The following is a 13,294-nucleotide window of genomic DNA, read 5'->3' as shown; positions in this document are numbered from 1 at the left end:
GTCTGAAAGGCACCTCTCCAGCATTTCCCTTTAAACATGAGAGAATCAAGTGCAGCAACGCTCAGGACCTGAGAGTCCTGGTGGACTGCAAGGTGTCCAGGAGCCAGCAGTGTGTCCTGATGGCCAAAAAGGCCAATGTTGTCCTGGGGTACATTAGGAAGAACACTGCCAGCAGGTGAGGGAGGTGATCCTGCCCCTCTGGTGAGGCACATCTGGAGAGCTGTATCCAACCCTGGGCTCCTCAGAAAGACATGGAGCTCCTGGAGTGGGTCCAGCAAAGGGCTACAAAGATGTTTAGGGGACTAAAGTATCTCTGTTCTGAGGAAAGGCTGAGGGAACTGGGCCTCTTCAGCCTCAAGAAGAGATGATTGAGAGGGGACCACATCAATGTCTCTAAGTATCTGAAAGGATGATGCCAAGAGGATGGAGCCAGGCTCTTCCTGGTGGTGCCCAGCAATGGGGCAACAGACACTAACTGATACACAGGAAATTTCCCCTGAATATGAGCAAGAACTTCTGTACTGTGCAGGTGACTGAGCACTGGAACAGGTTGCTGAGAGAGGTTGTGGAGTCTGCCTCACTGGGGATATCTGAGAACTGTCTGCACACAGTCCAGTGCCATGTGCTGTAGGATGACCCAGCTTGAGCAGAAAGGTTAGACCAGACAACCCACCATGTCACCCTCCAACCTGGCCCATTCTGTCACACTTTCCCAGAACACCGGAAGGGCATTTAAAGATGAGACATAGCTTAGTTGCTTCAAAAATAATTCAGAACAGTCACTGCTTTCAAAAATTAACTATAGCTTACTGAAAAAGTTTTTAGCCAATGATTGTTCCATGCAAAGTTATAAAAGTTAGTCCTTTTCAAACACAAATTTTAGTAAGAAATGTGGCTAAAACATTCAAATTTCAAAGATTTCAACCACACTTATAAGCAAAACCCTATCAACAGGCTCATAACAGATTACATATGCCTAATATTGTTTGTTTTCCCCCACCTCAAAATATTCACCACACACACACACTGATCATTTTTGCTACTTGTTTTGCTCCTTTTCAAGAAATTCTTTAACCTGTTCAAGTTTTGGTCCGGGGCTGAATGGTGCTATGCAGTCCAGAACTTGATTAAGAATTCATGGAAGACTCACAATAGTATTTAGGATAGTCAAATAATTTCAAGTGTTTGGTTACAGTAAACTGTCAATAGCAGTCTCAGGGGTCTTGGACATCACCATTGAATACATTACTTCCTACACACTTCAGTTCCCCATGAAGATGGTAATGCTGTAAATATGACTAAAAATACTGAGAGGCAGTCAAACCCAAATGCAAACACATACAAACACTGATTTGGGGAATGGTGTATGACAGTAGGCCTGGCCCCCTAGTCTTTTTCATGTCCACAACATGCCATCTCAAGTCAGTTGGACTTCCAATCCTGAAGATACCTGAGGTTACTACAACATTTTCCAAAGACAATCAGGTGTGCTCAGATGCTATGGAACTCAAGGCCCTATACATATATATTTAGAATAGACAGTGCTTCCAGTTAACAAGGAGAAAATACTGAAATGGAATTTAGAAAAAATTTCCACTATATAGCTTTGAAAATTTCCACAACAAAGGTCAAAGCGTTTACAAGATGAGTTCAGCCAATATATCACTACCCTTGTAATCCAGAGAACACAACAGCTCCCATAAAAATTACTGTAGAAAGAATTCCACGTGTTACCAGTTCTGAACTGTAAATAAAAGTCCTGGTTTTAGATCTAATGATATCTGTACAGCTAGACACACTCTGTGACACAAATCACAAATTATGTAAAACTATTTAAACATATGAGAAATTTAGCAAAAACTTCCTCCAAATTAATAAATATGTTTTGAATACATTACACAAGAAAATGGGTGAATGAAGTTACAGGCATTTCTCATGTTTTTCATGTTTGAAATAGCACACTTGCTGAACATTATCAAGGGTTAATAAAGTTGTTGGTGGCACTAATCTTTAGGCTTGGATCTTTAATTTTTAGAATTAGTGAGAAGAATGAAGACAATTTATAACTTTCAAAGCTCTGATTACATATTGGCTGAAGATTCAGTAAGTCATTACAGCATGTATACATTTATATTCTTTCTGATTTCAAGGCCTATTCAATAGCTTGGACAGAAAGGGTGTCTTTATTCTAAGCACAGTTAGTCTACATCGTTATTCTGAAGCAAAACACAAATTTTACTCATGCAGTTGTGCAAACAAAATACCATAAATGATGGAATGTGCTAAAATGCTTATTCATTTACTGCTGCTATGAGACCTACTGGAAAACATCAACAGCCTTATATGGAACTTGTTTCTTTGTGGACCCCTATAAACATAAATGGTTTAACAGTATTTAACAGTAGTTAAAAAGAGATGATAATCTGGAATACTTCCTTTTCTGAAGCTACTTATACATAACTTTGGCTTAGGTAATTTTCCTTACAAATATTTCTTCTTAACTAGCACCATTAGTTGAGTATTTTATAAGCAGTTTAGGTGGATGGATCACACAGTAACGATTAAGCCATCAGAAAAACATAAACAATGGTGGGGCAGGGTATCAACTGCCAAACACATAGGGTGTGTCAAGTCCAATTTCTTTTGCCTTTAATGAGAGATGGTCTACAAAAAAGAATAAAATGCAAATACTGCACAACTAGAGAATGTATCAATTTGGATCCTCACTACTGCAGTCCATCTTCACCATGAAATAAAAGAGGTTTTGAAACTCTCTTCTACTAAGCTGACTGAAAAATTAAAATAAAATTTACAAAGTCTTTCTCACATCTTTTAAAGACAGAGCAGACTCCATCATTCATAACTTTCCTTAGTCTAATACTCCAGTTGCTAAGTTGCCTCCTGAAATTCCATTAAATAATACATTTTCTCATTCATTTTCTTAAGAAAGATTTTGTTACTGCATTTAGAATTTGAAATTGATCCCTGTGAAAATAATAACAGTGCATCTAAAAAAACAAAGTAGACATGAGATAAAAGATATTTACTTCATAACGAAGAAAGGAAAAAAATCAGTTCTATTTTGGGTAAGCTAGTATAGAGGAAAGAAAAGATGAACAATTAGCTCTCTACCACAGTGATACTTCTGAGATAAAATCAGATTGTAACTCACTTCAAGCCCAATGCTCTCTTCAGGTTCATAGGTTACAAATGATTTATAGTCACCATTTCGTACTTAGCATTCTGGCTTCTCCCATATTGTAAATACTTTATAATCAAAGGCTTTTCTTGTTTCACAAATGCCTTTGCTAAAACGGCTTAACACAACTCAAAGTGCTTTAGATGAAAGCAAATTTAAGTATTTTTTTTCCCTGCTTTTTTCCAGGAGGTAAAAAGCCCTTCTCTATGGCTGGTGCCTATATTCCTCTTCTTTCACATTAGAGCTGTAAGTCTCCTCTTTCAGGTCACGTCTTCCACATAAAAGTGCTAAACTAATGCCGCTTAATGACAAATTAATGTCCATGAATAAAAAATACACCTCTAATAGCATAGAGTAATTTGCCATTACAATATCATCATTGGACATGCCCCTGGTTTAATACGATGTATTTAATTCATAACTTAATGAGTGATATATAAAAAGAGAGAGATGAACCCTGCAATTACATTTATGTGAGTCTGTCACCTTATTTGTAAAACCTTAGAGTCATTTACATTCAAATTAGAACAAATGAGTGATTTCACAAAGTGCAGTGATAAATGACCATTGCTGCACAAGACAGAACTGTATTTCCTGTGAAAACATTAACAGTTTCCTATTATTTGTTAAAAATTACAATGCATATTGCCCAGTGTTGTGTGAATAATGACTTTTTTACTGATTAGGTCAGAAGACTAATACGGAGTAAAAATAAATAATTTTTCTTTTCATTTTTTCTGATTTTAGCTGGAATTTCTCTTCTCAAACTGTTACAGACTCACACTGCCACCTGCTGCCCAGACCCGGGGAGGAAGGGCCCCGACTGCCTCATTTCAAGTCCAGTTCAGCCATTCTACCTCCTGGGTGTCATCTCTTGCAAGAAAAAAAAAATTTCCTCCAGATTTCTAAGTGGACATGTCACTGAGAACACAAGCAGATAAAGATAGCTGCACTACCCAGTAACAAATAGATCCATTTTGGGGGCTCATGCATCCAAACTGCCTCAACTTGTAAGGAGAATTTAAAGTGAATTACACTGGGCAGTGGGAGGGACAGGGAGAGCATAAAACATTAGTATTGATCAGATGGTAATAAAACCAAAGAAGAATTTTGTACACTAAGCATTCTGGTATTCATCAGCCCCTGTTTGCAGCTTTATAAAAATACTGGAAAGATCCAGGAGCAGAAATCTCTCAGGGACTGATGGCCAGAAAGGTCATCTAAAGAGTCCACACTAGCTAGAATGACAACATGAGCAGGGCAGGGAGATAAATTGTGAAGCAATACAGTTTTCCTGTTTCTATTTAAAACACACACCAAACCTGCTTGCTCTTCCTGACAGAATCTGCAAAGAGATGCCAGATTCTGCACTAACTGCCTCTTCCCAGCTTGTGACCTCTCCTGTAACTTTGCTGCAGAGGACTGGCAGTGTATATCCATAAAACTACCTACACAGCTTGGGAGCTTTGATCTTGCCAGCAATAGTTAACCTAGATGTTGCAGCATCATTTTTTTATACATCCATCATCAGTTTCAATTCACACTGCAGATAAATAGCAGCAAGTGGATTACAGTAAGAATGGGATTCAAAGTGACTGGGTATTGTCACTTCAGTGTATTTTCACTTTCCTCACTGACACCAGCTGAAAAATGGAGAAAAAAACAATTTTTTTTCCCGAGTCCCATTTTCAGTTGGAATCCTCACTAGTGCAACCATATTTCATATCTATAGATCTTTATCTCTGTAATGTATCAGCATATTAAAGAGGTAACATGAAATAAAAGTTATTTTTGAGTTTTGTCCAAGAACTTATCTAATGGCTATCAATAGCTCAATGACAACAGCTGACAAAACTTGCTCCTTCAAAAAATAGCACAACAACAACTGGTTGCATAACACTTAAAACCAGAAAAATGTAAGACATTATTTCTGTCTATTTTGTATTCTTAGCAGGGGAAGGTTACTTCACCACAGGATAAAGTTGGTAGACTTAAGCTTCTGGTGGTGACTAATTCTGGGGGATTGAGGGGAGTGTGCAGAGTATGCATGCATGCACTTAGATTAAAAACTCAGTATTAGTTAAAAAAAGCAAGCCTTGGTTGCTAGATGACCTTTAGATTTTCTTTCCAGCAGCTTAATTCACTCTGTGTGAAAAACCCAGGAGCTAAAATCCCAACTGATCTGGAGCTTCTAGCAATACAAAGGTGATGCTCTCAATCTCTGGTGTACAAATTAATTCATCTCTGAAGGAGTTTATCTTAGTGAAAGTTGGGATTGTCATTGGCACCGTTCCAAATGGAGAAGTTGGGTTTAAGAACAATAAATAGCTTTGAAACCCTGGGCTACCCACATATATAAACCATGCACACTCCTCCTTTTAATTCCACACACAAATTGATTTGCAGCATCCTCCATTTAAAAATGATAACATATTTCAATCTACAACACAAATAGCTTAAAAATAGAAGAAATAATATATATCATTAGGCATTCGTACACCAGGAAAAAGAATGATTTTTTAAGCCTAAATTTACCATTACAGGAGAAGGTTAAAAATCAAATACCTCTAGCCAAGACAATTTGTCTGCTTCAATTATTACCATGAATTATTCCAGGAGGATTTGTGAGTTGATTAATCTTATTTTTATATTCCAGGTCTGATCCTCCTCTCTCTCTGCTTTTGTATTCAAGAATCCAGAGCAGGACAGTACAGAGGCAGTTCCAAGAAAATTCCAGATGACTGCTGCTGTACAATGCTGTGCTCAGGCTTATTTTAGTCACTCACCTAAAATGTTCTTTTCCTTTTAGGTTAAATTAGCTGTCTTAAAGATGATATGACTGACAGCAGTGGCAAGCAAGCAGATAGACCTGTAGCTGAGTCCCATTTAATGCAATGAAGTTCTTAAAAAGTAAATCTGATACATTTACCATTTACTAGGGAACCGAATGCACTTAAAACTAATGGGAAAATTGGTATCAAACCTTCAAGTTCACTTGACACAAAAACATTTAGGATCCCAAGAAGAATTTTTACAAGTCAGAGTAACTTCAGTGGCAATCAGGACCATCACTGCTCATGTCTACAATACCTGCTCCTCCTAGGAACTGTGAGAATAAGAAATCATTTCCAGTATTAAGTACAAGCACAGTCACTTCAAGTAAGTCTGTACTGAAACAATGCCACTGTCCAACCAATACACATAACATAAATGATGTCCCAGGCTTTGTCCAGTATGTAAACATAATTTGTTCTTCACAAAAGGAGTCCAATCTGGCAGCAGAAAATTAAAGGGATAAATTTTATCTAACAGTCATGGCACATCCTGCCTCTCAGAAATGAGTGCTTTGCTTTGGACTGTCTGGCAACTTCTAAACTCCCCATCCACAACCATCATACCTTGAATGTAACTCAGGCTGTACCTAGAACTCCACTGAAAAAAAAAAAAATTGTACTTCAGAATACACAGAAAAATCACTTAGCTTTAAGATTTCAATTATGGACAGAGCAATATAGCAGATCCCCAAATATCACTGGAAATCAACCTCTGCTTTGAAAACCAATTACTACCCACACAATACTGAGCTGATGTTGACCAGTAGAAGGAAATTCCATTAAAAACTTATATTCTCAATAGCATTCCCTCCTTACTAGGACTCTTTGATTGTTGAAATAATTTGCAGTTTGTGGCTCTCTGGTACTGCATACATAAAAAGTTGAGGAAAAAGACAAAAATTCTTAGATCTACAACCAGTTACGTAACTCAGACATACTCATGAAACAAACATTTTTTATGTTCTGAATAAATGTTTTAACACATTTATTCTCTTGCATAAGAATAAAGTTGCCATTTATTCTTCAGAAAAACATTCACAAGCTTTAAAGTGCAAAACAGGTCATCACAAACACACTACCTAATACTAAGTTCTCTACAGTTCCATTTAAAAAGTCCATTTTCAGATGCATTTAACTAGCTATCTCTTGCTTTCTCCTATGTCACATGACATATATGGTCCACTTTTAAAAGGGAAAAGAGATAATCAGATAACTCATTCCTGATACATTTGAAAGTTTGCCTGTTGGCTGCACTAACCTCCTTTGAAAAACCTCAGCCAAAACTGAGAGTCAACCTGAGCTGGAGGAGGAACTTGGGCAGCAAGAACCTAAGAGAATTGGATGTGCACGCTGCAAGCAAATGCTGTGTGAGCATTCAGACCACAGTGCCACTGAAGGTACACAAAGTTCAAGGCTTTAGCTCTCCCACACCTCTGCAGCAGCTAAGAAAAATCCCATTGCCTTACCGTTTGTTCAGCCCGAGACAGATGTGTGCACTTACAAGCCTTGTTTCAATGTTTAATGCACCTGAGAATTATGCAGATGACAGGAGAGATTCATGAATATGTATGCATCTCAAATAAAATACATCAGCATGCTTCAAAAGAGTCCCCTTCTACAAATGAAGCTAGAAACAAAACCCCCAAACAGCAGAAGCTGATAATTCAAGGTATGACAATGCTGATATAGGGGCAGAAGTCTGCACTACACAAAGCTGGAATTAAGACCTAAAGTGAGGAATACTTGGGCATTTCTCTTGTTTGCAAATAAAGAAAATATGATTTAGCACAGTTTTAAAATAAAAACTATTAACAATCTAAAATGAGCATGAGTTTTCAAATGAAAACATTGAATCAACAATAGATGCTACATTTGATAATGAGAAGTTTATAGATGATAAATTGCATTTAATAAACTAGCAGTGTTGTCAGAAACCTCCATTGCATTACCTAATTAAGGGTAGGGAGAAAATGTTCCTCTCCTTTTCCCTGTCTTTCCTTTGATTGAGAACTCTTTAAAAGAATTGCCATAAATGCAATTTAAACAATTTGCTCCAGAATTATTTTTGAAATTCATCAAAAAATTCAAGTCCTCAAAGCTATTTAGTCTATAAGAAAGATGATTAGTCATAGTCAAAATTTTGTTCATTCTGAGACAATCAAGAGGAAATTTCTTTAAAGATCAGTCAATATAAAAGTAGCATTGGCTGGCAATTATTCTGTACTCAGTGAGCTACAAATAATTCTTAGACAATCAGATACTTCAGCAATCATCTTAGATGAATCAGATCATTACAGACTCATAGACTACATCAATGTGCCTTGAAACAGATCCATGAATGGGCAGTGCCAATTGCATTTGTAGCAAAAAACCCCCATACTTATTGAAATGCAGGGAATTATTACAGGTCCCAGATAAAAATATCAAAAAGAGATTAAACTGTTCGAAACAGTTCCAATGAACTGTCAGGCTGAACAGCTAGACAAGAGCTGGAACAAGTGCTAACAATAAGAGCAGCACTCATACAGGAAAAGCTTGGTCTAATCAAAATAGTTAAAGACAATCCTAACAAGTTAAAACTCTGTGTCATCATTACACGACAATAGATGACAGCTAGATCCCACACACTGTATTTCCTGAATTCAGGCTAAACTAAGCTAAGTTCATGATATCTGAACAACTCAAAACAGCATGAAAGTAATTCAGTAGCACTGTAAATTAAGAACTCTGGCACACCCATTCATCAGAGAGAAGAGAAAGGGCAAGCACTATTCCCTTTCCAGCATCTGTATCACAGCATGGGGGGGTGACAAGACACCCCAGTTACCACCTGCAGAGAGAAGAAGTGGTTTAAGGAAGCCTTCTTTAACTATTTGGATTTTATTTGCAGATAGTACTAAAATAAGGCAAGAGCCGTTTTAAAAGTCACACAATAATATATAGAACATAAACAGATATTGGATTTAATTAGTTTAGACCTGAAAGATATCATAGTTTTAACATGCAGTACCTTGCTGACCTCTGTTAAAAAGACTTCCAGCAACTACTCAAGGCTGATCACTTGCATGGACTTCAAACAAGACAGATAAATTCTTACTGTGATCTATTCAGACTGCAAATATGTCTACATTTATGTCTTGCTGAGGTGAACTTGGTAAAAAAAAAAAAAATACTGTAAAAAGAGTAAAATACAGCCTAAATCCCAACATGATATAAGCTACAGCCACCCCACAGATATGCATGCAGATCCCAAACCTTTCCAATGAGACCGTGATCCAAAAATAGTTTACAGAACTAGCATTGCTCTCTGTCTTCCAACACATATTCTCCTCTTTTTTCCCTTACCCTTCATCCACTACCTTATTCTCTACCTCCACTGCTGTAAATCTGGACACTGGGTCCCACTTCCTCTTAATTTTTACAACAGTTTAGCTCCAGTTGTCCCAGCCTGGCACACTATTCAGGGCACAACAGTTCTTTTTCACATCTTTCACACACCCTGCAGGCCACAGAGCTGTGGTTTCTATGACTCATGAAAGACATGGCAATCTTGCAAGTTGTAGAAAGAGAAAAAAACATGCAAATAAACATATGCATGAGACAAAATGCATCAAATATATGAGATCAACAGGAAAAGAATTAGCAGGAGAGGAATTAAAATGCCTCTGATTCTTTTGCAAGTTACGGACTTCATCTTAAAGGGCTTTTCCAACCTAAAAGTTTCTCTGACTATAATGTCCACAGAATTTTTACTAGTCTGTTAACTACAGAGTATTTTGGAAAAAATATTTACTAACTCTAAAGTGTTGGGGTTTTCACGGGGTTAGTTTGATTTGAGGGTTATTTTTTAAAATTAAATAGTAATCTATTCCTAAATACTTGACTATTAAGGACAAGATTCAAAGCTCAGCTAACTCTGTAGCTGTCTGTCTTTCCCCTGCAATGGCCTTGGGATTAAAAGTATTAAGGTGGTGCTAAGAGAAGAGCTACGAATACCAGCGGCTACTCAACACAGGTTACATAAAAAGTTAGCATAAAGATTTATGTTGAGTATATACCTGCTCTCTTCCTACATCCTCTCACATCCCTGCTTGATGAGCACAACAAACAAACTTTTCCTTACTCTTTAATATTTTCTGTAGCTTCTTTGTTGTAATAGTCTCTTTAGTTCAGTTTCTGACAAAGTCAGAGCCATATCAGCATCAGACATAATCACACTGACTGGTTTGTTTGAGGACCATTAAATACATTGTATATGACTACCAGTGTGAGATTTGTGTCTTTCTCATTACAGTAACCCCTTCCCATTCCTGCCTGACAATTAGTAGGTTAAATGGTTTATGGCTTATTTGGTATCTCACAATTCTTATTTCTCAAACCATCTTTCCCATCACAATCCATGTCTATTTTCTCAGAAAAATTAAATCTCTTCTTGCATTCCTAAGAAAAAAATTACACCAATTGCAGCACTCTGACAGCTCCTTTAACTTTCTAATCAATTTATAATGCACAAATTAATACCACCTTATTATCTGAATATACATTTTGAAGGGTTTCCTAAGGTTAACACTCAAAGAACAAATTCTTTCTCTGTAAGACACAAAGCCTTTAAGTGCATCCTGAAGTTCTTACACGAGATGCTGGATGCCCCTGGTGCTCAGTAGCTCAGCGTGCTGCCAGCACACTCCAACTGTTCAAAGGCAGGGACGCTGCTGGAAGGCAAGAGCACACTAAGAGCACTGTGCTGATGTGCATCTCCAGGCCCAAGTGTTGCCCAGGTGCAGCTAACACATCAGATTTCAGAAGCAGTGCTGAAAAGTCACCGAGAGGAGGGAACAGTTCTGTAGAACTGTGATTGCCATTTTATTTTTAGAAGCCTTTTCACAGATACCCGTCAAAGCCATGTTCTTGCTATCATCATAAGTCACTTCCTATACAAGCCAAGCAAAAAAAAAAAAAAACTTCACTGAAACTCCAATTTTTATTTTTTTTTTTTTAAAGACAACAGCATCATGGGCATAAAGCCTATTGAGAATAAGGTACCATTATAATAAGCCCTATTCCTTCAGTGAGAAATAGTAGTGCCCTGGAATACACATCAATATTCTGCTGTGAATTATCTGTCTGAATTTGTTACAATACTCATGATCCCAACAGGGAATTATCTTCACATTTGGTACACTGAGGTAGAAGATTCCCTCCCAGTAAAAGGGGGAATCAAACTCCCATGTGTTGATATTAATTAGCAAACCATTCTTGTTTTCAGTAACGAAATGGACAAAATAGATGGAGGGATAAAGCACCTACCATGAACTGAAACCAAATTTACACCCAAAATTCAGGTCTCCTGAAATCCAGTTTTTGCCATTTAGATTACACCAGGTACTGCACTAATAGTATCCTACTGAAATTAGGCTTGAAACAAAAGTATACCAAACAGAAACAGCTGATCAGGCCAAAAAGCCTCACCTCAATGAGATAGTGAGAACATAAACTGAGAAGCTCCAGCAGCTGCAAATGACTCCCAGCTGCTAGGACATCCTGTATCACCCCTGGTTCCAAGAGGATCTGTAAAAAAGAAAATGGAAGGTTTTTTATCTGGAAGATGTACTCAGAATATTTGTAGAAAATATTAAAGGTCTTTATTATTTCAGATATTTATGTTAACATAAAGAACAGAATACAATTAAACATATAGAGAAGTCTTTACAGAATAGGGATAGATTTTCTTAGGTTCATCTGGATTTCCAAAAGGAAAACTTTAAAAAAAAACAAAAAAAACCAACTTTTTTGGATTATTTTCTTTTTCCAGTTAGAGTCTCTAAGCCACAATACCCCTTAAATCCTTTGAAGCTAAATGTGTTCTGCTTAAGAAGGAGATTTCTCAAAATAGTAGACCCTCCTTTTGTTATCTGTATACTTAAATCCTTCCACATACACTGATGAATCAGGCCAATAGAACTGACTCAGAAGTCTCCACTATTAATATTATTCATGCATGTAAAACATATACAGACTAGGAACACCCTGCCTATTCTGCAACAGTGCCACTTTATAATTTTCCTAACCACTGTCTTCGTTTTAGAGAGCAGGGCTCTGAAAGCACAATGAGCATGTTGCTGGGGAAGTGCCAAAAAGGGCTTGATTATTCAGGTACTTGCTCACATAAAACTCCTGCTCATTTCAATTAAAATCATGTACAGGCAGCAGTAAGGATAATTGGGCCACAGCTCATAGACCACTGTCTTGGGGTCAGCTTGTTAGAGCATCCCTTTTGGGACACAAAAATGTCTTTGGGAATATGGACACTGGTCAACTTCTATTAGCAATCAGACTACCAAACTATCCAGACTTAAATTTTATAAGTACATCCAAAAAAAAAAAAAATCAGAAATGCATGAGAAAAATTAAATTTTCAAAGATGCTTGCTTTATTCAATTATAACCTTGTACTTCCCCTGGCAACTTTGGTTTCACACCACATGAGGTCAGTCTCTCACTGCTCCACAGGGAAGTAAAGCTTGCTTTCAGATCCTTTTCTTTCTGCTCACACAATTCAGTTTTATCTCACAGCATCATTTGTATACCTCAAATGCAGTGGAACAAGGAAAATGGAAAACAAAAGGAAAGACACTCAACTGCATCTTTTGTAGTTTTACTATTTTTGAGGGAAATTAAAAAAATGTGTATGCATTTCTTCAAGTAAAACCACAAAATATCTCCAACATAATATTAGGAGGAGGACAGAAGGTGATGGATCCTTGCTTACATCAAGAGCTCATTTACATTGAGTTCTGGCAGTGCATGACATCTTTAACGCTTGTGCAAATCACTACATTTATCAATTAGGCTTTAAAGTTAACATCATATGTGATTTACATACTATATAAAATATAAAGTTCTTTATCTAGCCAGAAATCTGTGTAAGGATTCTACTGTACATGAGAATCAGGCCCAGCACAATCCAGGTTTTGGCTGGTGCTGCTGAGGTTGCTATGCATGATGAGAGGTAGTTGAAAGAAAGCTAGAATGGACTGCAATCACAGAAATATCTCCAACAGACCTGGATATTGCAAACAAACAAACAAAAAATAAACCTCTCAAGTATTTTCAAGTGCGAACTGAAGGTCAGACTAAACAAGGTAGAGTGTTTTTTATTCAGACATGACTGACACTGAGGAAGCTGCCATCCTATGGCATGTTACTGACTATCAGCCAGAGAACCAGAACCCTAAGCAGACTAGTACCTTGTAGGCATGGGC

The 13,294-nt window shown here is 37.3% G+C and overlaps 1 protein-coding gene across 1 annotated transcript in view; it reads right to left on the bottom strand.

Annotated features, from left to right (window-relative positions):
- The window catches only part of KLHL32 (kelch like family member 32), a 120,472-nt gene that overhangs the window by 52,454 nt on the left and 54,724 nt on the right, over window positions 1-13,294 (bottom strand). The window contains exon 5 of the mRNA XM_056487855.1: window positions 11,503-11,601. Within this exon, the coding sequence (XP_056343830.1) occupies window positions 11,503-11,601 (99 nt within the window). The remainder of the gene's footprint in view (window positions 1-11,502; window positions 11,602-13,294) is intronic.

This window comes from Oenanthe melanoleuca, chromosome 3 (assembly GCF_029582105.1).
Source record: "Oenanthe melanoleuca isolate GR-GAL-2019-014 chromosome 3, OMel1.0, whole genome shotgun sequence".
NCBI lineage: Eukaryota > Metazoa > Chordata > Aves > Passeriformes > Muscicapidae > Oenanthe > Oenanthe melanoleuca.
This window is presented reverse-complemented; position numbering and strand designations above follow the sequence as displayed.